This window comes from Oncorhynchus mykiss, chromosome 4 (assembly GCF_057628025.1).
Source record: "Oncorhynchus mykiss isolate SJ-2025 chromosome 4, ASM5762802v1, whole genome shotgun sequence".
In the NCBI taxonomy this organism is placed as follows: domain Eukaryota; kingdom Metazoa; phylum Chordata; class Actinopteri; order Salmoniformes; family Salmonidae; genus Oncorhynchus; species Oncorhynchus mykiss.
The window spans coordinates 73,739,895-73,764,849 of NC_143025.1; the positions used below are offsets into that span (position 1 = coordinate 73,739,895).

General features: G+C 47.7%; 1 protein-coding gene across 2 annotated transcripts in view; it reads right to left on the reverse strand.

Annotated features, from left to right (window-relative positions):
• Positions 1–24,955, reverse strand: part of akap12b (A-kinase anchoring protein 12b) — a 67,174-nt gene that overhangs the window by 3,263 nt on the left and 38,956 nt on the right. Inside the window, exons 1-2 of one of the 2 annotated variants that reach the window (XM_021600763.3) lie at positions 9,865–10,637; positions 315–4,880 (exon numbers count right to left, since the gene is read on the reverse strand). In XM_021600763.3, the coding sequence (XP_021456438.2) occupies positions 319–4,880; positions 9,865–9,889 (4,587 nt within the window). In that variant the 5' untranslated portion in view covers positions 9,890–10,637 and the 3' untranslated portion in view covers positions 315–318. Of the gene's footprint in view, positions 1–314; positions 4,881–9,864; positions 10,638–24,955 lie in introns of those variants that run through there. The other variant, XM_021600762.3, reaches the window with a different exon arrangement.

The following is a 24,955-nucleotide window of genomic DNA, read 5'->3' on the forward strand; positions in this document are numbered from 1 at the left end:
ATGTTTTAAAAAAAGCCACTATGAGAAGATTGTTTGATATTTTTTAAATAGTGCACCTTTTCATCATGCTAGTTGAACATAATAACCTTAATAATATGTCTAGAATTGGTACCTTGGTCAAATACTAGAAATCGCTTTCTTTCACTTTCTTGTGTTAGAAGACAAGGGTATGACCAGATGTCTCTAAAATATGTAGCATGACTAACATTAACTACATCCATTTAATTGTGGGGAAATATTTTTGGGACTCTTTGACATATAAACATCAACTCATTACTTAATCATAAACATAAGATATAAGACAGACTGCTTACCTGCTCACGATGTAGCTGTGAGCTCTGTGGAGGAGACAGTTTCAATCTCCCTAACTGCCTCCTCGATCACCTCGATCACCTGCGCCATCACCTCCACACGCTTCACTGGCGTCGCCTTCTCTGCCCCTGCCTCCGCTGGTCTGGCAACTGTCACAGCCATGGCGATGGCAACCTCCTCTTCCACGATGTTAGCAGGAGCCTCTTGGCTGGCAGTCACAGCTGGGGTGTCTGGTGTGGATTCAGGGGCTGGCGTGACTTCTTTAGCCAGGGCTTCCTTTGTCTCTGGTGCGCTTACAATGGCATCGATTTCCACCACCTCCTCCATCTGGATTTCCTTTGCTTCCTTCTCTTCAACGATCTGTGCCGCTTGATTGACCACCTGTACTGTATGTGGGCCCACAACCTCAGCAGTCGTCTCCTTTGGCTGGGCTGGGGCTTTCGGTGTCTCTGTGAGCCCCTCTGGTACTGGGGTCGCTTCTGTCACCACCACTGCTTCTGACTTCTCATCAGCTGCCTCTGGAACGGGAACCTCTGCTATCACTTCCTGAACCAGCTTGATTACCTCAGCTTGTAGAACTTCCTGAACCTCTACTGCCTCTACGTTGCTCTTTACCTTTTGGATCTCCTCCTCTGCCTTTCCATCTGACTCACTCTCTGTCTGTTCCACCTTTACTACAACTTCAACCTCTACAACTTTCTCCTCACTTATGTTGACCTCCACTGCTTGCTTTAATTCCACTTCCTGTTTTATCTCCTCAACTCCCTCTTTGACAACATCCTCCGCCTCCTTGTTAACCTCTTCCACGATACTCTCTGTGATTTCAACTATGACTGGAATTGTCTCAATGACCTGAACGGCCTCGTGAACTTCCTTTGGTGGTTTTTCAGCCTCGGCTTGTGCCTCTGGAGCAGCAGGCTCCTCTGCAGGAGTTTCTGGTGCTGGTGCTTTAACTTGGACTACAGGAGTTTCAGCAATGACAGGTTTCTCCTCTGCTATTTGTTCAATCTCTTTCTCTATCATTGCTACTGCCTGGACTGGTAGTGCGTCTTCAGGTGTCTTCACGGTGGCAGTGACGCAGGCAGGTGCTTCGGGTTCAGCCTCTGCTTCAGACACTTTCTCCACAGCGTTCAGGATGACCACCTGAGCAATGACCAAGCCCGTCTCCTCCATGGCCTCTGCCTCCTTCGTCTCCTCGGCCTCTGTGACACCAATCTCAGTCACTTTCACTTGGATTTGGTAATCACCAGCAGGCTCTGCAACTGCCACTGAGACTGTTTCCACCGCCATGGCCTCTGGGACCTCCACTTGCTGGGTTTTCACGGACGGTGGGCTGATTAGGCACACAGTCTCCTTGACAATGACGAACTCTTCAGCAGGGGCTACAACAGCAATGGCTGCCTCGCTAACCTCAGTAACTGTGGCCAGATCGAAGTCAGTTAGCGAGGTAGCCATTTCTCTTGTGATGGGCTCATTCACCTCCTCTACAGGAGCGATGTCTTTGATGGCAGCTGTCTCTTCCACCTCCATCTCCTCACTTTTGACCTCAACGACAGGTGCCTCAGAGATCTCCACAATGTCAGCGGCAATGGATTCTTCGACAGTTGGTGTGATGGGGTCCACCAGCTCCACTCTGGGGGTGTTCTCAGTCACTACAGGGGCCTCGATGATTTCAGCCTCTGTCTGGATATCATTGATCACGGCTAGCTTTTCAACTTCAGGCTCTTTGCCCTCAGTGGCTATCTCAGGCTCTGGGATATCTTCAATAGTATTCTCTAGGGAGGTCTCCAGGAATGTGCTGTCGACCTGCTCCACTTGAGCCTCAAACATTGGCTCTTCAATAGAATCAGTCGCCTCAGTTGGATCAGCCTTGTCCTCCACTGGCAACTCAGCAGACAGAGCATCGCTGATCTCAGCTAGACACTCCATGGTGGGAATCACAGGCTTCTCCACCGCCACCTTGGCAATCTCCTTGGTGCCCAGGCCAGTGCAGATGGCGGTGGCCTCAGTTTCTTTATGCACCATCAAGACAACCTTTGATTCGCTCTCGGTGAACTCAATCGGCGGTGTGGGCTCTGGGATGGACGCAACATTCTCCAGTTGGACCTCTGTGATTTCTACGGAAGTCAGGCTTGGGAGCTCATTGACCAGCTCCACAGCCTCCTGCAGGACCTCCAGAGACTCTGGCTCAGGCTCATAGGGCACAGGGGTGGTTTCTCCAGACATGTCTGGAATCATCTTTGTAGTCACCTCGGCAACAGACAGCTCAGGCTTCTGCTCCAGGCATGTGACCGCCTCTGAGGTCTGCTCTACAATGTCCTCGGCGAGAGTGGTGTCAGCAGACTTTGGGGTGGCGGCACCCTCTTCTGGGATGTCGCTCAACTGATCGTGTGGAATCTCCTGGAGGTCTTCCACAACAGCCGTGGCTGAGATCCAAGAGGGGGATCTCTCTTCGGTGGAGGATTGAGCCTGAGTGATTGGTGCTGCCTCCTTAGCATCCACTGTCTCCACTGTCATTTCAAATTCAGCCTCTTCCTTAGTCTTGGCATGCTCATTGTCATACTCTGAGAGGGGGACCACGGCTGGTGTGTCAGAGTCTTCCTCGCCAGACCCCAGATCGGATGAAAGCTGCTTCTTCTTTCTACGTCCAGGGATGAGTTTCCTCAGAGAGAATGAGGAATCTTCTTTTGAGATTTCACTGTCTGAGACAACCGGTTCGGCACCGGACTCATCTGTCTTATCCTCGGCTTTGGGCTTCTTCCTATGGGTGACGAGGCGCTTGAGAGTATCCCAGGTGGACTCTCCTGCGGCGGGGCTAGTGGATGGTTCGGGGGACGACACTGTGTTTTCCTGATCAGCCTCTCTGGAACTTCCAAGAGGAGACTCTGTGGTCTTAGCCGGTTCTTCTCCAGCTTGTGGCGCCTCCTCTTCGATTTTGGTCTCCTCATCTTCAGAGTCAGAGGTCTTCCTGGTCCTTTTCTTATTGCCGCCCATACACATAAGGGCCTCCCATGAGACTGAGGTGTCCATCTTCATCCTTTTGGAGTCCTCGGTGCTGCCCTCCAGCTTTTCAGTGGCTTCGGTTTTTGGGTCCTCCTCAGTGGATTCCGGCTCCTTCTCTTTCTCCACAAACACGGCACTCTCAGTGGAGGACAGGGTGCCCGACTTGGCTTTCTCACCAGTTGCCTCGTCCTCACTCTCAGAGGGCCTCTTGATGCGTTTCTTGGGCGTCACCAGCTTCTTGAAGGAGGACCAGGGCATGATACCTTCTTTCTTCTTCCCTTCGTCTGAGCTGGTTACCTCCCCATCAGCCTCTTGGCTGACCTCAGCTTGGGCGGTTTCTACCCCGATGGCATGCTCACCAGACTCCTCTGGAGACGAGGCCCCACTGTCGGGTTTCTGGACCTCTGCTGAATCTGTGGAGGTTTGGAGTTCAGCTGCCTGTTCCCCAGGCTCGGTCAGCTTGGCCTCTGCGTCTTTCTTGTCTTTCTTCTGTTTCTTGGTAGAGAGCTTCTTCAGGCCGGCCCCAGTGAAGAGCTTTTTCAGTGGGCTTCCCTGGGCCTTGACCTTCTCCTGGGATGATAGCAGCTCAGCCTCGGTGGTGACCTCGACTGGGGCGTTGTCTGCTTCCACAGCCTCTTCAACTTTCTCTTGTGCTGGTTTGGCATTGTCAGAAATAGCGGATTCTGACATTTCTACTGCAACCTCGGCTTGGACCTCCTCTTTGATCTCTTTGACAGGTGCTTCCACTGTCTCAGTTTCTGTGGAATAATCAGGCTTAGCCTCCTCTGGTGTTGTCACTGGTTCCACCTCCTTCACCTCTCCCTCCACCTCTTCTTTTGCTTTCTCTCCATCCTCCTCCACCACAGCCTCTGCTGTTTCCTCTCCCTCCTTTATCTCCTCCCCGGCAGCTTTCTCTTTTGGTTCCTCCTCTTTGGGCTTCTTGATGCTTGCCTTCTTGCGCAGATTGAAGAAGATTCCCTGTGTAAAGAACCTTCTGAAGGGGGACTGAGTGGTCTCCTGGCCAGGTGGGTTAGTTGCAGCTGGGTCCTCAGGCTCTTTCTCTGTAGCTTCTGCCTCAGCTCCCTCTGCAGCCTCTTCTCTGACTGCCTCTGCAGCCTCTCCATCCACGGTCTCAGATGGGGCATCCACTGGAGTGGCGTCAGTCTCAATGGTGGAGGTATCTGGCTCAGTTGCCTTCTCCTTCTCAGATTTGACCTCCTCCTCTGCAGTGGTGGCTTCCTCCTTAGTTTCCTCAGACCCGCTGGTCTCTCCTTCCTCCACGTCCTTGTCCTTCACCGTCAGCAGCTGCACCGGCTCCGTCTTCTCATTCTTGTCCTTCTTCACAGTGAACTTGAAGCCAACAAACTTAAAGATCTTTTTGAAGCCCACCTCATTGGCTTCACCTGGTTTCTCCTCGACCTCCTTCTCCTCTGCAGAGGTGATGTTGTTTGTGTCAGGTGACTCATTCTCATCCTTCTCTCCGTTCACCTGAGGGGGCACCTCAGCCTGGAGGGAGTCCATTGTTTCAGGAACCTCCTCCTTCTGAGACACGGACACGGCATCAACTGAAATGACAGAGAGATAAAAAGTAAGGTAATATACCCATTCCCACAAACAACAACCGATAGACACTTTCTCTCACACAGGCACATAGGGGGAGCCAGACCAGAGACAAGACTGTATCAGGGCAAATGGAAAATGTGAGAAAACCATTTTTAAAAACTCAAATAGCTTCTTCAACATCTGAAGATGACCTAAACCACATCACAAAAGCAATAGCTGACCCCGAGTGGATTTAATCAAGCAGTATGCAAGGACCAGAAATAAAGTTTGATCGTTGACACCAATCAACAACAATGAAATGAATTCCATTGCCAACGCTTGGACAAAGATCCAATCCCAAAATAAAGAAAGCTTACAGGCAAGGGTGTACAGATGTAGGATCATAACTCTTTTGTTGCTGAGAATTTCCGCTTTGACATTTAAGACTTTATTTGCCCTCACAAAAAATGTATCAACCCCTATAAAAATGGCCATTAATTATAATCCACATAATTCACATTTCCTGTTGCTGCAGGATTAGCTAACTAATAAGCTAACTAGTCATGACTATTTTTAAAGATCCTACATCTATATTGCAAACCCCCCCAGCTGTGTTGCTTTTTCCAAAACTATAGCTATCACCTCCTTATCCACTCTCATGCATCTACTGTAAGAACTAGTTTCTCTATTTGACAGAAAGAAGACGCAACTGTTGAAGTGACAGGTGAGAGAAACAGAACACACACACACTCTCTCACACACACACACACACACACACACACACACACACACACACACACACACACACACACACACACACACACACACACACACACACACACACACACACACTGCCTGACATTTCTGCCATATCTATCTGTGTTTTGACAGGAGTGGGTGGAGGTAGTGGGCTGGGGTTGGGCTTAGTTCACAGGCCATTTAGACTTCTGAGGCCTCTTTTCCTCTAGCATCCCACTACAGCAGGGGAAATCTCACATCTGTTGCTGGGAGTCTTTTCTCTGGGGGTCCTCAGCCTACCCTAGGGCTCTCAAAACAAATTCACAGCATTTTTTTTAGATACACACCAAGGCTGGGAGACAAACGCAGTCGTTTAACCAGGCAAACATGCCCCCCCCCCTCTCTCCTCTGACTGACAGATAAAACCACTCACACTAGTATGTGCACCATGCACACGCACACATTTCCACACACATACACACATTTCCACACACACAATACACAGATAAAACAACAGTATGAGATTTTACTTCAATACGAATAATTTCCCTATGACAAATCTGATAATCCTATGTTTTTGGAGCCAACTAATTAATCGTCTTGCTCATAAATTTCTCTAAGAGAATGAAACAATGTGAGAAAAAAAGGTAATATTGGAGTATAATGTGCACTATAGAAACATTAGCAGTGAAGATGATGCTCCTCTTGTCTTGTCCATGAATAAAATACAGTTCTGGCATTTGGCCAGAGTTTATCTCTCTAATCTGTTCACTTCCTGTTGTTACATTACAGCGGTGGAGCTTCACATGTTGGACTGACATTCCTGGAATATCACTGCTCTAAGAAAAAAGTTGCCTTCATTCATTGGCTAAAAAAACAATTTTGACCAACATAACCACGAGTATAAAAAAACATTCACCAAATTTCACATCAACTCAATCTAAATCTGTGTAATATACACTCTACTCATTTGGGGCTTTTGTGAGAGTGAGGCTTACAACATCTATTTTGGACATATGGGTTTGACGTGAGGAATGTGAGCTATGCGAGTCACCCGGAGTTAAATTATTTTAGAATGCTGTAAATATAAACTGGTCTACAGCAGCCATCCACTTCCCATTGAAAAATACTATTTTTGTACCCAATACTTGGTTTCAGCTGTATGTGGTATATGTTACTATGGGCCTATCCCCCACCCAACAAAGATATCCCTCTAACCTGAATTCCATCACACACAGCTAAATGAAGACTGCATTGTTTGTGTAATTTTTCTCTTTTTGGTCTTTGGCAAGGCTTTCTTGGGCTGTTCGTGCACACACAAAATGAAGTATACGCCCCTTCGTCTGTCATTTGTCAACAGTAGAGATTCTTCAATAAAGTTGCTGTTCAACGACAATACATATTTTTTTACTTGATAAATACACCAAACATCTTAGTACATTTGAGCGATTAAGATTTCCCCGGAAAAAAAAACTCAAAACTAATGACTTTCTTAAATTTATTCTGGCGAAGGCGTCTCACGATGGACAAACAGAACTATTGTCATTTTTTTTGTTTTTTTTCAAGCGAAGGTCTTTTAAAAAGAGAATGCGAGCACACTCGTTCGGTTCGCCTAACCGATTCCGGATAGGCGCCAGCCGAACCGAAGCCTGAGGGGGTGGGGGTTGAGGGGGGGCAGGGTTAAATAATGGGGTTGTAGATGGGAATGGGAGGGGGGGTTGGAGAGCTCTCTCTCACATAGCTGTTATTGTTAGGGCAGTTGTTACATTGTCATGCCATTCCATTGTTAGGGAATGTCAAGACCATAAACAACATGCAAACAAACCCAACCCCTGATGTAAGGCCCAAGTGATCCCAGAATTTGGAAATACAGTTTAGAGCTGTATCTCAGTCCTAAACCAATGTGTATAAGTGAATCGGTCAGCCATATGAATAAACATGTTTCTGTCCAAGACACAATTATACTGTGAAAAAGAGTCAATCCTTAGTGGGGCTGTACTAAGCCATGTGTATCTATGGCGATAATAAAACACAGGAACCATGATGATTTAACAGAGTACCGGCGTCTTCAGGTATGTTTGATCTTTGTTTTATGGCCAACTTTTTACAGGCATAGCACCATTAACAGGGTCGCTCCTACGGCTGGTTAGGGAAGAGGGGAAAGAGGAGTCAGGGGTTATTAGACTACAGAGGGTGGGGATAAGGGGGAGGGTACATGAAAAGGTGGAATGAGTGAGGGTCAGTTCTGACTGGTACCAGAGGAAAGTGAGGGCCCGGGGCTAGGAGTAGGCGGGGGTGAGTGTAGACGGGTGAGGAGAGAGACAATGGGGTGAGGGTAGAGGAGGAGAGAGAAAAGGGGGTGAGGGTAGAATGATGCCTGAGGGCCCAGTCAGAGGGTGTTACAGATCTCTGACACACTATCATAGTTTAAATGACTTATTATTTTAGCTAGCTGTGTGTGTGTATGTTAAGACTATGCACAGATTAAATTCCATGTAAATCTATCATTATTCCCTAGCGTCTCCAAAGAGATGTGAAATTTGATAGTCTCTGTTGTGGCTGTAGTAGATATCTGGCTCTTTGTGTGTAAATGGGGGTTGTTGGGATGCTTGGGGGCGTTTCCATCTCCACTCATGCTGGAGTGGCGGCTTTTGGGGGAGGTGGTGTCAGTTGGGTGGCGTCCTGCTATTCTATCCAGACAGTATTTGCAAACTTTGCCAAACAAACATATGCAAATCCCTGCTCTAATTACTGTAGTCTGCTGTGGGAAACAAAGTGAACAAAAAGAGTCAGTTAAACAGAGAGAACCCCCATGAAGTCTGGCCCAGCCTACCCCTCCCCTCCTCCATCTCTTCTCCTCTCTCCCCCACTATTATAGGTGTGGCTCCACTGTCTCGGAGGGCTTCTCTCCAGCCGCTAGAGGTCACAATCAGCACTGGGGAGCAAACAACCGTTATCCAACCATTTGGCCTCTTCTATTATCTGATCCATCTAAAGACAACAGTTTATGACTATATATGAGCTCACACCCTAAGCATACAACCCAACTAATCCTATATAGTCCATTAGTTACACTTAGAAATAGAGAGCAGGCATATCACTATATAAGCACTGGTTATTTCTGGCATTCCCTATTCTGATGCAGAGAAAGCCAACTTCTACTCTCACACATAAAGCAGAGAATAGCAACCAAGCCCCTTTAAACTATCACTTTGAGTTACAAAGGTTATAGAATATCTCTCTCTCTCTCTCTCTCGCTGCATAATCAATCCCATACGTCCCCTACCCTTCCCACCCCTCCCTACCCATTCTCAGTGGCCAAGCAGTATCACCCCACTGGGAGAAGAGATCCATTTTAAAGTAATTGAAATACTTACCAAGAATGAGGGTGTGCAGGGCTGGGACTCTAAGAACCAGATGAGACCTTGGCTTAAAACTGTCTTTGAAACATTTGAACATAAATATAATCAAATAATTATACCTGGCAGTTGTCGAAGTGCGAAATTGCTGTTTCATGGTGGAAGCTACTAGGCAGTTGTAATGATCTATGGAATGTATACATTAGGAGGTTCAGGGAAGAAGGGCTGGCAGAGCTAGAGTATCGTATACCATGACTGGTCTTGGCTACAACTGTAGTAGAGTTACATCAGCGAGAGGGGAAGACGCTCTCTAAGAATTACCCACAGCCCAGTCACCAATCTGAAACAGATACCAATCTAACGTCATGAGAGATAAGTGGATATACCCAACGTATCTGAGTGAGCCAGGTTCACCAAGTATTTGCATACTTCCAAAGCACACAATGTTGGGAAAAAAAAATATACAAACTCAACAATGGTGCTTTTTTTTAATCCAAAACATAAGAGTTGAAATCAAAGTCTGGGACCATGTAGTTAGTTAAAGAGACCAGGCGAGGACAGCCTCAACCCACAATACCAACCACACCCTCAAGACAGCAATGCCCCTGGCTACACTTGGTCGCCTAAGGAGAAACTAGGGTTTAACCCCTTCATGTTATGCTAATTACATTACTAAATAACTATCTGGAAGGGATTGTAAAACGTTATACCACTACTTAAAGAGCATGGAGTCTCCCTAATAGAAACTAAAAAGATAATTAAAGTTACTCAGTCATCATCATATCTGTCAATTGGGATGAAAGTTCACGTTACATCAAATTAAAGTAAGTTAAACAACATTATGCTCAACTTCTCAATGACATTTGACACAGTGAGATCATAACTGAACAGGAAATATGTTTAATCTTACCTGTGAGAGTTATCGTTCCAAGCATTTGTAAAACTTCTTTTATAATTATTTTTACAAAAATAGTAAATAAAAAATACTCTTTAAGAACTGCGGTTGTAAAAAAAAACGTTGACGTTTATCTCTCTTTCTTTCTCTCACGCACAGTAAAGTCTGTGGGGTTTAAGTTTCTAACACGGTTCCCTCCTAAGTCTGGGGGCAGGAGCAGTCTCTCTTCTCTAGAGCGTCTCTGTTAGTCTGAAGGTAGAAGCTAGAGCTACACACACATTTCAACAGATGCTCCTGACCGACACACATGTCATGTAAGGACCACCCCCATCTCCCCTTCCTCCCCCTTGCTCTCTTTTCTTCAGCTGTTCTGAATGATTTAGCCTTTTCCTCCTCTCTCCTCCCCTGTCTCCCTTCAGCGCCCATCCAGAATGACAGTGCTTGTCATGTGATCTTTCAGGGAAGCGTCCCCCCCCCCAACCTCTCTTCTCTCCCCCGTTACACCCCCCTCCTCCCCACCTCATTGTGTGTGTTAAGACCCCATGCAGCCTGGAAGTCCTGCTTAGGTAAGGAGTGTAAGGGGAGAGGGGTATAGGGGAGTGTAGCTCTGGGTAATGCCTTATTAAAGACAGATCTTTTGGGGAGGGGGTCTTTCTACAACACCCCTCACCCCTTTCTTCCCCATTCAGTCTCTCCCCTTGCACCCTTAATACACAGTCCCCCAGACTTTAGAAAAGCAAATGGAAATGCGTCTGAGGCCCCTCTCTTTTCACTCCCTCCCTTCCTCTGGAGAGTCGACATCTCACTGCTCAATATCTATGTCACCAGTCATGAAGGAATGTTGACAGAGTCATGCCGCTAAGGCAGTTCAGAGGCCTCAAACTCTTTGGAGTTCCTTGCGAAAGCAGGTTACTATATTAGCAATGGAAGTAAGTCGTATGGAGTCAATGAGCCTTAACAACAACTTAAAGACACCAGCACCACAAATATACGTCATTACTGATCCACACACTTCCAAACAATGACCATGAATGCAGTCCATTTGAGGTTGTTTCAGCCAGTTTGTTTAGAGGAACTAAATCATTCGGGAGGTGGACCACAAGTTGCTGCCTGTCCCTATGAATGTTAATGGCCCATTCTCATTAAAGGCAAATAGGCAACGCAGAGTAGACCATCTAATTCAGCTTTTGTCTGTGGGTTTGTGTGGACACTTTGAGGAATGCTGCTAATTCTTCAGGTAAATACCGCATATCAGATTCCTCAAACCTCTACATTGACCTGGCGAAATGTGTGAATTCCATGTGGAATGTTCCCAAATGGGAGTTAACGTCTCTAATCAAGTAGTGTCTGGATCGAACACACACACACACACACACACACACACACACACACACACACACACACACACACACACACACACACACACACACACACACACACACACACACACACACACACACACCCTTCATAAGCAATAATTAGCCAGAAACTAACAATAAAACAATCAATATTAAATATAAAATCTAACAATCAACATTAAATCAAGTATTGCTGTGTGATTTATTAGTGAGTGTATACTTTGAACTCAAAATCAGAGGCCCCACCCTTTTCTAATGCTACAAATAAGATGGTTAAGAGCAGTAAATCCAAACACTACATCCACAGACCCGACCTCAGACGTATCAGAGGAACAGAAAAGTTGTTGCGGTGCCAGTACACACAGGGTCAAGTAGAAGACAGTGAAAAAGTCCAACTCAATTCAGATTTTTTTTCGCATCGTTCAACACTTCCTGTTAGTCATTCACTTGAGAAAGAAATTAAATGAAGGAGAGAAATGGTTCCCATCCGAGATGAGAGGAACGCCGCAGGGAGGAGGGGGACACTGACCCTATCACAGATCTTTCTCTATTTCGGAGAGGTACAGGGATTGCCTTTCTCAGTGAAAATAGCCTGAAGCCTGACTACTGTAACAATTTTCTTATAGTACTTTAACTGAAGTACAAGAGCAAACGTGTCCTGAATAGATGTTATATAAAAGTCATTGTGTCATTTTTTTTACACAATCATAAACATACTTGCTAATGTAGTTAAAGAGGAGTCTCTCAATGAATGAGGTTACCATTGAGTAACTAGAGTTTACACACAGCTATACCCACGGTTATTAAATCGGTGGTGCCAACATTCATTCACCACGAATGTGGCTGTGATGACACACCACTGTGGCCCTCAGTTATTACAGTGACTAAGTAGAAAGTGTGTATGTCTGTCAACACCCTGCTGTACTGTATTACTACGGTATGATAGTGGTGTTAATATGCTGAGTGGACAGTGAGTCAGGGAGAGAGGAATGTTACTATGTGTGATGATGAGAAGAATACCTCGGGTGGGGCGGCTCGTCCTCTACCTCTTTCCTTTCCCCCGGTACGGACCGGTACTTCCGCTCTTTGTGTGAGTCACCATCACCATCACATTCCTCGACTTCCATACATACTCAACCACTCACACAATCACGCATAGATGAATTGGATAGAGTTTAGTGTAATATAGTGTAGAATAAAGAATCCATTCAATGACATTCCATAGCATAGCCATTTTATTATGTTGTCTAGATGACTGAGTTGTTTGGAGTAGGAAGATGAAAACACGAAGCCTGTGGGTTTAGCCCTCCTCAGAATGACGATATGTGTTGTGTTTACTGGGCAAAAGCGTCAATATAATGACCATATCATTACAATAAGCCTATGAAATGTTCATAGCATTGCTACAACAAATCACATGAAATACTAGTTATATAACTACTGTTGAAGCAATGGCATGTAATTGCTGAGCCGTAGATCACCAGAACATAGATATTTTGGCTCCACCAGGGCTGATACCAGTGACAACCCATGTGGTGTCTCTCTTGTGTGTTTTGTCCTATATTTTAATGACATGTTTTATTTTTAATCCCGGCCCCTGTCCCCACAGGAGGCCTTTTGGAAAGGCCATCATTATAAATATAAACTTGTTATTAACCGACTTGCCTAGTTAAATAAAGGTTAAATAATAAATAAACAAGCAGGTCTTAAATTCCTCCTCCAGTCTCCTTTTCACATCATGTAACACCTGGTTTACTTAACAAAGGTACATCTCAATAGGTGGTACAGGTCAGACAAGACATGGCACAAGTAGGGGGGGGGTGTTCCTCTTTTGTTCTCTATTGCTACTCTATTGTTCCTCAAGCAAGGGGGAGACTGATGACATCACATTTGACAATCAGACCAACTCCTTGACTGCCCTACTCCGCAGTTGTGTCTAAAAAACACTATTTTGCGTAAAACATATATATTTTGACCCTTTAGTGTGTGTACTTTACTGTAATTATACTTGGAATATCGCTTTTCAACAGTCAATTTTGTTTTTTAAATGACTGGAGGACATCATGAAGTTAATGGTGAAATGTTGAGGTAGGGACTTTAACACAAGAGGGTGGGGAGATGGGGTTGGGTGGAGAGAGGCTTAGAGCCATACAGTGTTACATCACGGCAGGGTCGCCACACCCCTTCTTTCTACTCTACTAATTCCTGGAGCCGGACCGGGAGGATGATGTTGAAATAATTGGAGGAAAAGGAAATGAGGGCTGTGTGAACGTATCTGCCCCAGATCTGAGAAGCTGATTCTCTCTGCAGTCTACATCACCTCCTTTCCTCTTCTCTTTTATCTTTCTGTATCTACTTTTAACACACGGTGTCTTTCCTGTATCTAGATCTATCCATCTCACTCAAGTGTTCTTTAATCCATCTCTTCTTCCCTCTTTTTCTCTCCCCCTCTCCTCCCCTTTGTGTGTGAGCCAGGGGGACGGATAACAATGCCGAACAGGAAACCCAGTCGATCCTTGACATCACCTCTTCCTTTTCCACTGCCTGTTTCCTCGAGTCACAATTCTCCGCTCTACACATTCTGTCCCATAACCCTGACGCCATCTCACTTCTGGTAACAATCGAGAGTGACTGCATGTGTACTGTATGTGTGGGTTATGGGAAAAAGGGTGTGACACAGCTGTCCCATGAGCTATACTCTGTCACGGTAATGACGTCTTGATTTTGGGGCATATCAGAACCATCTTCTCGCCTTGTTTAGCAGTGAACAATAGTTTGGTTCATTGGAACAGTCGAAGCTCAACTTCTTTGCAGAGATGGATGGAGGGAGTTGGTACCATACAATCAAACAGGCAAGCAGGGTTGGGTTTTCTCCAGCATTATGACATCATCAGACACAACTCTAAGCAATCTGACAGTCTCAGGACTTGACTTACTGGACGTATTCAGTTGAACTCCTAGTTGACAGTCTCAGGAGTATTCATAACTACTTATGCCTGACTATGCATCTATTGAAGTTTCTTTAAAAAATGTGTGTACTTTTAACCCTTTTTTTCGTGATATCTAAGAGGTAGTTACAGTCTTGTCCCATCGCTGCAACTCCCGTACGGACTCGGGAGAGGCGAAGGTCGAGGGCCATGCGTCCTCCGAAACACGACCCAGCCAAGCCACACTGCTTCTTGACACACTGCTCTCTTAACCCAGAAGCTGGCACCAATGTGTCAGAGGAAACACTGTAAAGCTGGCGACCGTAGTCAGCGTGCATGCACCCAGCCCGCCACAAGGAGTCACTAGAGCTCGATGGGACAAGGATATCCCGGCTCGCCAAACTCTCCCCTAACCTCTGACAAAGCTGGGCCAGTTGTGCGCCACCTCATGGGCCTCCCGGTTGCAGCCACTCGGGAGGCTCTCTATTGAACTTTCTCTGTAACGATAAGACATCTGGGCTCGGTCAACATACTTTCATTGTAATGAATCATCTCCAATTGACCTCCCTGTTACAGAATTAGCAGTACATTGTACAACTGACTCCAGAGAACCGGTGTCCTCCATAATAAAAGGTTTCTAAGAATCAGTCTTTAAATCAAGCTTTAGAAAATAATGCTAAATCCAATGGTTGAGATCAATGGACCTGTTATGCTTGACTTGGATTGTATTTCACTAAGCAAAATTCCACTCAACAAGTTAGTCTTACTAATAAGTTAGTCTTACTAAATAAGTTAGTCTTACTAAATAAGTTAGTCTTACTAAACAAGTTAGTCTTACTAAACAAGTTAGTCTTACTAAATAAGTTAGTCTTACTAAATAAGTTAGTCTTACTAAATAAGTTAGTCTTACTAAACAAGTTAGTCTTACTAAATAAGTTAGTCTTACTAAACAAGTTAGTCTTACTAAACAAGTTAGTCTTACTAAATAAGTTAGTCTTACTAAACAAGTTAGTCTTACTAAACAAGTTAGTCTTACTAAACAAGTTAGTCTTACTAAATAAGTTAGTCTTACTAAACAAGTTAGTCTTACTAAATAAGTTAGTCTTACTAAACAAGTTAGTATTACTAAATAAGTTAGTATTACTAAATAAGTTAGTCTTACTAAACAAGTTAGTCTTACTAAATAAGTTAGTCTTACTAAACAAGTTAGTCTTACTAAACAAGTTAGTCTTACTAAATAAGTTAGTCTTACTAAATAAGTTAGTCTTACTAAACAAGTTAGTCTTACTAAATAAGTTAGTCTTACTAAATAAGTTAGTCTTACTAAATAAGTTAGTCTTACTAAATAAATTAGTCTTACTAAACAAGTTAGTCTTACTAAATAAGTTAGTCTTACTAAATAAGTTAGTCTTACTAAATAAGTTAGTCTTACTAAATAAGTTAGCAACTCTGTTCGCGACTCAGTTGGATGTTTTGATGTATAGAAATACAGTGGGGCAAAAAAGTATTTAGTCAGCCACCTATTGTGCAAGTTCTCCCACTTAAAAAGATGAGAGAGGCCGGTAATTTTCATCATAGGTACACTTCAACTATGACAGACAAAATGAGAAAAAAAATCCAGAAAATCACATTGGATTATTTTTTATGAATTTATTTGCAAATGATGGTGGAAAATAAGTGTTTTCCCTTTTTGCCCCACTGTATACTGTGTGTGTTAAAGTTGTGTTTCTGTTCATATTGAACATTGTTAAGTATATATCCCACCCAGACCGGTAGAACATGTGAAGAGGCCAGGGGTTTATGGGGTGTGGTGGGGTGGTCCTTTGCCCAGTCCCAAATCTCTTTCAGACACCCTGAAAGTGCTCCATTCCTGGATGAAAAGAGAACCATTCTCCATCTCCTTTCTGACATCTCTCTCTTTGGGCACTTTACCATTCTCACTCTACTGTCTGCTTTCTGTGCCCGAGTTAGTGATTGAGAGAGGGAGGTAAGAGCAAGAGAAGGGGGAGGTTAGAGGGAAAGAGGGGGAGGTAAGAGCAAGAGAAGGGGAGGTTAGAGGGAGATAGGGGGAGGTTAGAGGGAGAGAAGGGGAGGTTAGAGGGAGATAGGGGGAGGTAAGAGTAAGAGAAGGGGAGGTTAGAGGGAAAGAGGGGGAGGTAAGAGCAAGAGAAGGGGAGGTTAGAGGGAGATAGGGGGAGGTAAGAGTAAGAGAAGGGGAGGTTAGAGGGAAAGAGGGGGAGGTAAGAGCAAGAGAAGGGGAGGTTAGAGGGAAAGAGGGGGAGGTTAGAGGGAGAGAGAGGGAGGTTAGAGGGAGAGAGAGGGAGGTTAGAGGGAGAGGGAGGGAGGTAAGAGCAAGAGAAGGGGGAGGTTAGAGGGAAAGAGGGGGAGGTAAGAGCAAGAGAAGGGGAGGTTAGAGGGAGATAGGGGGAGGTAAGAGTAAGAGAAGGGGAGGTTAGAGGGAAAGAGGGGAGGTAAGAGCAAGAGAAGGGAGGTTAGAGGGAAAGAGAGGGGAGGTTAGAGGGAGAGAGGGGGAGGTTAGAGGGAGAGAGAGGGAGGTTAGAGGGAGAGAGAGGGAGGTTAGAGGGAGAGGGAGGGAGGTAAGAGCAAGAGAAGGGGAGGTTAGAGGGAAAGAGGGGGAGGTAAGAGTAAGAGAAGGGGAGGTTAGAGGGAAAGAGGGGGAGGTAAGAGCAAGAGAAGGAAAGGTTAGAGGGAAAGAGGGGGAGGTTAGAGGGGAGAGAGGGGGAGGTTAGAGGGAGAGAGAGGGAGGTTAAGAGGGAGAGAGAGGGAGGTTAGAGGGAGAGGGAGGTAAGAGCAAGAGAAGGGGAGGTTAGAGGGAAAGAGGGGGAGGTAAGAGCAAGAGAAGGGGAGGTTAGAGGGAAAGAGGGGGAGGTTAGAGGGAGAGAGAGGGAGGTAGAGAGCAAGAGAAGGGGAGGTTAGAGGGAAAGAGGGGGAGGTAAGAGCAAGAGAAGGGGAGGTTAGAGGGAGATAGGGGGAGGTTAGAGGGAGAGAAGGGGAGGTTAGAGGGAGAGTGAGGGAGGTAAGAGGCAAGAGAAGGGGAGGTTAGAGGGAAAGAGGGGGAGGTAAGAGCAAGAGAAGGGGAGGTTAGAGGGAAAGAGGGGGAGGTTAGAGGGAGATAGGGGGAGGTTAGAGGGAGAGAAGGGGAGGTTAGAGGGAGAGTGGGGGAGTAGAGCAAGAGAAGGGGAGGTTAGAGGGAGAGAGGGGGAGGTAAGAGTAAGAGAAGGGGAGGTTAGAGGGAAAGAGGGGGAGGTAAGAGCAAGAGAAGGGGAGGTTAGAGGGAAAGAGGGGGAGGTTAGAGGGAGAGAGGGGGAGGTTAGAGGGAGAGAGAGGGAAGTTAGAGGGGAGAGAGAGGGAGGTTAGAGGGAGAGGGAGGGAGGTAGAGAGCAAGAGAAGGGGAGGTTAGAGGGAAAGAGGGGGAGGTAAGAGCAAGAGAAGGGGAGGTTGAGAGGGAAAGAGGGGGAGGTTAGAGGGAGAGAGAGGGAGGTTAGAGGGAAAGAGAGGGAGGTTAGAGGGAGAGAGGGGGAGGTTAGAGGGAGAGAGAGGGAGGTTAGAGGGAGAGAGGGGGAGGTTAAATGGAGAGAGGGGGAGGAGAGAGGGGGAGGTTAGAGGGAGAGAGGGGGAGGTTAAGAGGGAGAGAGGGGGAGATTAGATGGAGAGAGGGGAGGTTAGACGGAAGCAACAAGGTTAGGGGGAGAGAGGGGGAGGTTAGAGGGAGAGAGGGGGAGGTTAGAGGGAGAGAGGGGGAGATTAGAGGGAGAGAGGGGGGTTAGAGGGAGAGACAACGAGGTTAGGGGGAGAGAGGGGGAGGAGGGAGGGAAGAGGGGGAGGTTAGAGGGAGAGAGGGGGAGGTTAGAGGGAAAGAAGGGGAGGTAAGAGCAAGAGAAGGGGAGCGATTGTAGAGAGGGAAAGAGGGGGAGGTTAGAGGGAGAGAGGGGGAGGTTAGAGGGAGAGAGAGGGAGGTTAGAGGGAGAGAGAGGGAGGTTAGAGGGAGAGGGAGGAGGGAGGTAAGAGCAAGAGAAGGGGAGGTTAGAGGGAAAGAGGGGGAGGTTAGAGGGAGAGAGAGGGAGGTTAGAGGGAAAGAGAGGGAGGTTAGAGGGAGAGAGGGGGAGGTTAGAGAGAGAGAGGGAGGTTAGAGGGAGAGAGGGGGAGGTTAGAGGGAGAGAGAGGGGGAGGAGAGAGGGGGAGGTTAGAGGGAGAGAGGGGGAGATTAGAGGAGAGAGGGGAGGTTAGACGGAGAGACAACGAGGTTAGGGGAGAGAGGGGGAGGTTAGAGGGAGAGAGGGGGAGGTTAGAGGGATAGACAACGAGGTTAGGGGGAGAGAGGGGGAGGAGAGAGGGAGAGAGGGGGAGGTTAGAGGGAGAGAGGGGGAGGTTAGAGGGAGAGAGAGGGAGGTTAGAGGGAGAGAGGGGGAGGTTAGAGGGAGTGAGGCAGAGTTTATAGGGAGAAAAGGGGAGGTTATAGGGAGAGAGGGGGGTTAGAGGGAGAGAGGGGGAGGTTAGAGGGAGGGGGAGGTTAGAGGGAGAGAGGTGGAGGTTAGAGGGAGAGGGGGAGGTTAGAGGGAGAGAGGGGGGTTAGAGGGAGAGACAACGAGGTTAAGGGGGAGAGAGGGGGAGGAGAGAGGGAGAGAGGGGGAGGGTCAAGGGAGAAAGGGGGAGGTTGAGAGGGAGAGAGAGGGGGGTTAGAGGGAGAGAGGCGGAGGAGAGAGGGAGAGAGGGGGAGGTTATAGGGAGAGAGGGGGAGGTTAGAGGGAGAGAGGGGGGTTAGAGGGAGAGAGGGGAGGGAGAGAGGGGGAGGTTAGAGGGAGTGAGAGGGAGTTTATAGGGAGAAACGGGGAGGTTATAGGGAGAGAGCGGGGTTGAGGGAGAGAGGGGGAGGTTAGAGGGAGGGGGAGGTTAGAGGGAGAGAGGTGGAGGTTAGAGGAAGAGTTGGGGAGGGTGTAGGGGGAGATGGGGGGGCTTATAGGGAGAGAGAGGGGGAGGTTAGAGGGAGAGAGGGAGAGGTTAGAGGGAGAGAGGGGGAATTAGAGGGAGAGACGGTGAGGTTAGGGGGAGAGAGGGAGAGGTTAGAGGGAGAGAGAGGGAGGTTAGAGGGAGAGAGAGGGAGGTTAGAGGGAGAGGGAGGGAGGTAAGAGCAAGAGAAGGGGAGGTTAGAGGGAAAGAGGGGAAGGTAAGAGCAAGAGAAGGGGAGGTTAGAGGGAAAGAGGGGGAGGTTAGAGGGAGAGAGGGAGGTTAGAGGGAAAGAGAGGGAGGTAAGAGCAAGAGAAGGGGAGGTTAGAGGGAAAGAGGGGGAGGTTAGAGGGAGAGAGGGGGAGGTTGAGGGGGAGGAGGGTGGAGAGGGGAAGAGGAGGGGAGCTTGGAGGGGAGAGAGGGAGGGAGGTAAGAGCAAGAGAAGGGGAGGTTAAAGGGAAAGAGGGGAAGGTAAGAGCAAGAGAAGGGGAGGTTAGAGGGAAAGAGGGGGAGGTTAGAGGGAGAGAGAGGGAGGTTAGAGGGAAAGAGAGGGAGGTTAGAGGGAGAGAGGGGGAGGTGAGAGGGACAGAGAGGGAGGTTAGAGGGAGAGAGGGGGAGGTTAGAGGGAGAGAGGGGGAGGAGAGAGAGGGAGGTTAGGGGGCAAGAGAGGGGGAGATTAGAGGGAGAGAGGGGAGGTTAGACGGAGAGACAACGAGGTTAGGGGGAGAGAGGGGGAGGTTGAGAGGAAGAGGGGGAGGTTAGAGGGATAGAGGGGGAGATTGGAGGGAAGAGGGGGGTTAGAGGGAGAGACAACGAGGTTAGGGGGAGAGAGGGGAAGGGCGGGAGAGAGGGAGAGAGGGGGAGGTTAGAGGGAGAGAGGGGGAGGTTAGAGGGAGAGAGAGGGAGGTTGAGGGAGAGAGGGGGAGGTTAGAGGGAGTGAGGCAGAGTTTATAGGGAGAAAAGGGGAGGTTATAGGGAGAGAGGGGGGTTAGAGGGAGAGAGGGGGAGGTTAGAGGGAGGGGGAGGTTAGAGGGGAGAGAGGTGGAGGTTAGAGGGAGAGGGGGAGGTTAGAGGGAGTAGAGAGGGGGGTTAGAGGGAGAGACAACGAGGTTAGGGGGAGAGAGGGGGAGGAGAGAGGGAGAGAGGGGGAGGTTAGAGGGAGAAAGGGGGAGGTTAGAGGGAGAGAGAGGGGGGTTAGAGGGAGAGAGGCGGAGGAGAGAGGGAGAGAGGGGGAGGTTATAGGGAGAGAGGGGGAGGTTAGAGGGAGAGAGAGGGGGGTTAGAGGGAGAGAGGGGAGGGAGAGAGGGGGAGGTTAGAGGGAGTGAGAGGGAGTTTATAGTGCGAAACGGGGAGGTTATAGGGAGAGAGCGGGGTTAGAGGGAGAGAGGGGGAGGTTAGAGGGAGGGGGAGGTTAGAGGGAGAGAGGTGGAGGTTAGAGGAAGAGAGTGGGAGGTTAGGGGGAGATGGGGGGGCTTGTAGGGAGAGAGGGGGAGGTTAGAGGGAGAGGTTAGGGGGAGAGAGGGGGAATTAGAGGGAGAGACGGTGAGGTTAGGGGGAGAGAGGGAGAGGTTAGAGGGAGAGAGTGGGAGGTTAGGGGGAGATGGGGGGGATTATAGGGAGAGAGGGGGAGGTTAGGTAGGTACCTACTACCCTCTTTAGCGCCTTGTGGTCAGGTGCCTTGCAGTTGCCGTACCAAGCGCTGATGCAGCCAGTCAAGATGCTCTCAATGGTGCAGCTGTAGAACTTTATAAGGATCTGAGGGTCTATGCCAAATCTTTTCAGCCTCCTGAGGGAGAAGAGGCGCTGTCGTGCCCTCTTCACAGTTGTGTGGGTGTGTGGGGACCATGTTAATTACTTAGTGATGTGGACACCGAGGAACTTGAAACTCTCGACCCGCTCCAGTACAGTCCCGTCGATGTGGATGGGGGCGTGCTAGCCCCTCCCGTTTCCTGTAGTCCACGATCAGCTCCTTTGCCTTGCTGACGTTGAGGAAGAGGTTGTTGTATTGGCATCGCACTGCCAGGTCTCTGACCTCCTCCCTTTAGGCTGCCTCGTCTTCGTCGGTGATCAGTCCTACCACCGCCGTGTTTTCAGCACACTTAATGATGGTGTTGGAGTTGTGCTTGGCCACGCAGTAGAGGGTGAACGGGGAGTACAACTGGGGACTAAACACACACCCCTGAGGCCCCCCCCCCCCCCCCCCCCGTGTTGATGGTCAGCGTGGCGGATGTATTGTTGCCTACCCTCACAGCCTGGGGGTGGCCTGTCAGTTAAATCAGATTCTTGATATGCCACATCTGTCAGGTGGATGGATTATCTTGGCAAAGGAGAAATGCTCACTAACAGGGATGCAAACATTTTTCACAAATAATATTTTTGTGACTATGGAACATTCCAAAATCATGGGCATTAATATGGACTTGGTCCCCCCTTTGCTGCTATAACAGCCTCCACTCTTCTAGGAAGGCTTTCCACTAGATGTTGGAACATTGCTGCTATAACAGCCTCCACTCTTCTGGGAAGGCTTTCCACTAGATGTTGGAACATTGCTGCTATAACAGCCTCCACTCTTCTAGGAAGGCTTTCCACTAGATGTTGGAACATTGCTGCTATAACAGCCTCCACTCTTCTGGGAAGGCTTTCCACTAGATGTTGGAACATTGCTGCTATAACAGCCTCCACTCTTCTGGGAAGGCTTTCCACTAGATGTTGGAACATTGCTGCTATAACAGCCTCCACTCTTCTAGGAAGGCTTTCCACTAGATGTTGGAACATTGCTGCTATAACAGCCTCCACTCTTCTGGGAAGGCTTTCCACTAGATGTTGGAACATTGCTGCTATAACAGCCTCCACTCTTCTGGGAAGGCTTTCCACTAGATGTTGGAACATTGCTGCTATAACAGCCTCCACTCTTCTGGGAAGGCTTTCCACTAGATGTTGGAACATTGCTGCGGGGACTTTCTTCCATTCAGCCACAAAAGCATCAGTGATGTTGGGCGATTAGGCCTGCTCGCAGTCAGCGATCCAATTCATGGCTCTGTGCAGGCCAGTCAAATTCTTCCACGCCGATCTCGACTGGAGAGAGTTTGCTGCACTGAAAGTAAAGGGGCTGAATAATTTTGCACGCCCAATTTTTCAGTTTTTGATTTGTTAAAAAAGTTTTAAATATCCAATAAATGTCGTTCCACTTCATGATTGTGTCCCACTTGTTGTTGATTCTTCACAAAAAAATACAGTTTTATATCTTTATGTTTGAAGCCTGAAATGTGGCAAAAGGTCGCAAAGTTCAAGGGGGCTGAATACTTTCGCAAGGCACTGTACATACACCTTAGCCAAATACATTTAAACTCAGTTTTTCACAATTTCTGACATTTAATCAGGGTCAGTTAGGATCACCACTTTATTTTAAGAATGTGAAATGTCAGAATAATAGTAGAGAGAATAATTTATTTCAGCTTTTATTTCTTTCATCACATTCCCAGTGGGTCAGAAGTTTACATACACTCGATTAGTATTTGGTAGCATTGCCTTTAAATTGTTTTACTTGGGTCAAACGTTTTGGGTAGCCTTCCACAAGCTTCCCACAATAAGTTGGGTGAAATTTGGCCCATTCCTCCTGGCAGAGCTGCTGTAACTGAGTCAGGTTTGTAGGCCTCCTTGGTCGCACACACTTTTTCAGTTCTGCCCACACATTTTCTGTAGGATTGAGGTCAGGGCTTTGTGATGGCCACTCCAATACCTTGACTTTGTTGTCCTTAAGCCATTTTGTCACAACGTTGGAAGTATGCACCCCTTTTTCCTCCAAACATAACGATGGTCATTATGGCCAAACAGTTTTATTTTTGTTTCATCAGACCAGAGGACATTTCTCCAAAAAGTACGATCTTTGTCCCCATGTGGAGTTGCAAACCGTAGTCTGGCTTTTTTATGACGGTTTTGGAGCAGTGGCTTCTTCCTTGCTGAGCGGCCTTTCAGGTTATGTCGATATAGGACTCGTTTTACTGTGGATATAGATACTTTGTACCTGTTTCCTCCAGAATCTTCACAAGGTCCTTTGCTGTTGTTCTGGGATTGATTTGCACTTTTCACACAAAAGTACGTTCATCTCTAGGAGACAGAACGCGTCTCTTTCCTGAGCGGTATGACAGCTACGTGGTCCCATGGTGTTTATACTTGCGTACTATTATTTGTACAGATGAACGTGGTACCTTCAGGCATTTGGAAATTGCTCTCAAGGATGAACCAGACTTGTGGAGGTCTACAATGTTTCTTTTCTGAGGTCTTGGCTGATTTCTTTTGATTTTCCCATGATGTCAAACAAAGAGGCACTGAGTTTGAAGGTAGGCCTTGAAATACATCCACAGGTACACCACCAATTGACTCAAATTATGTCACACCCTGACCATAGTTTGATTTGTATGTTTCTATGTTTTGTTTGGTCAGGGTGTGATCTGAGTGGGCATTCTATGTTGTGTATCTAGTTTGTCTGTTTCTGTGTTTGGCCTGATATGGTTCTCAATCAGAGGCAGGTGTTAGTCATTGTCTCTGATTAGGAACCATATTTAGGTAGCCTGTTTGGTGTTGGGTTTTGTGGGTGATTGTTTCCTGTGTCAGTGTTTGTACCACACGGGACTGGTTTCGGGTTTTCACATTTATTATTTTGTAGTTCGTTCATGTATAGTTTTTCTTATTAAAAAACCATGAACTTCAACCACGCTGCGTATTGGTCCGCCTCTCCTTCGACGGAAGAATCCCGTTACAGAATCACCCACCACAACAGGACCAAGCGGCGTGGTAACAGGCAGCGGCAGCAGGAGCAGTGCGAGGAGTACTGGACATGGGAGGATGAGTTGGATGGAAAAGGACCCTGGGCACAGCCTGGAGAATATCGCCGCCCCAAAGAAGAGCTGGAGGCGGTGAAAGCGGAGAGGCGCTGGTATGAGGAGGCAGCACGGCGGCGTGGATGGAAGCCCGAGAGTCAGCCCCAAAAATGTATTGGGGGTGGCACACAGGAAGTGTGGCGAAGCCAGGTAGGAGACCTGCGCCAACTTCCTGTGTTTACCGGGGGGCTGGAGAGACCGGGCAGGCACCGTGTTATGCTGTGAAGCGCACGGTGTCCCCAGTGCGGGTGCATAGCCCGGTGCGGTACTTACCAGCTCCGCGTATCGGCCGGGCTAGAGTGGGCATCGAGCCAAGTGCCATGAAGCCGGCTCTACGCATCTGGTCTCCAGTGCGTCTCCTTGGGCCGGCTTACATGGCACCAGCCTTGCGCACGGTGTCCCCGGTTCGCCTGCATTGCCCAGTGTGGGCTATTCCACCTCGCGGCACTGGCAGGGCGACCGGGAGCATTCAACCAGGTAAGGTTGGGCAGGCTCGGTGCTCAAGAGCTCCAGTGCGCCTGCACGGTCCGGTCTATCCGGTACCACCTCCACGCACCAGCCCTCCAGCCCCCACAAATTACTTGTGTCATGCACAAAGTAGATGTCCTAACCGACTTACCAAAACTATAGTTTGTTAACAAGAAATGTGTTGAGTGGTTGAAAAACGAGTTTTAATGACTCCAATCTAAGTGTATGTAAACTTCCGACTTCAACTGCATATTCATGTCTTCGTTAAGCCATGACTCTGAGAAACATAGGATATCATAGTTTTTCAGGTCCTGTTGACAGGATAGTCTTGAACGGAGCTCCTCCAGTTTGTTCTCCTGTGACTACACGATCGTCAACAGAACAGACTGCAATGGCGGTGTATTTGTTCGCTGACATAGTCTTGTCAAAATGCCGCTCGCCTGCCTCTCTTTCGCAGCCTCTTCCTCTTTCGAGTCCCGGATATCCGGGCCTGAACTGGAGTAAGCAG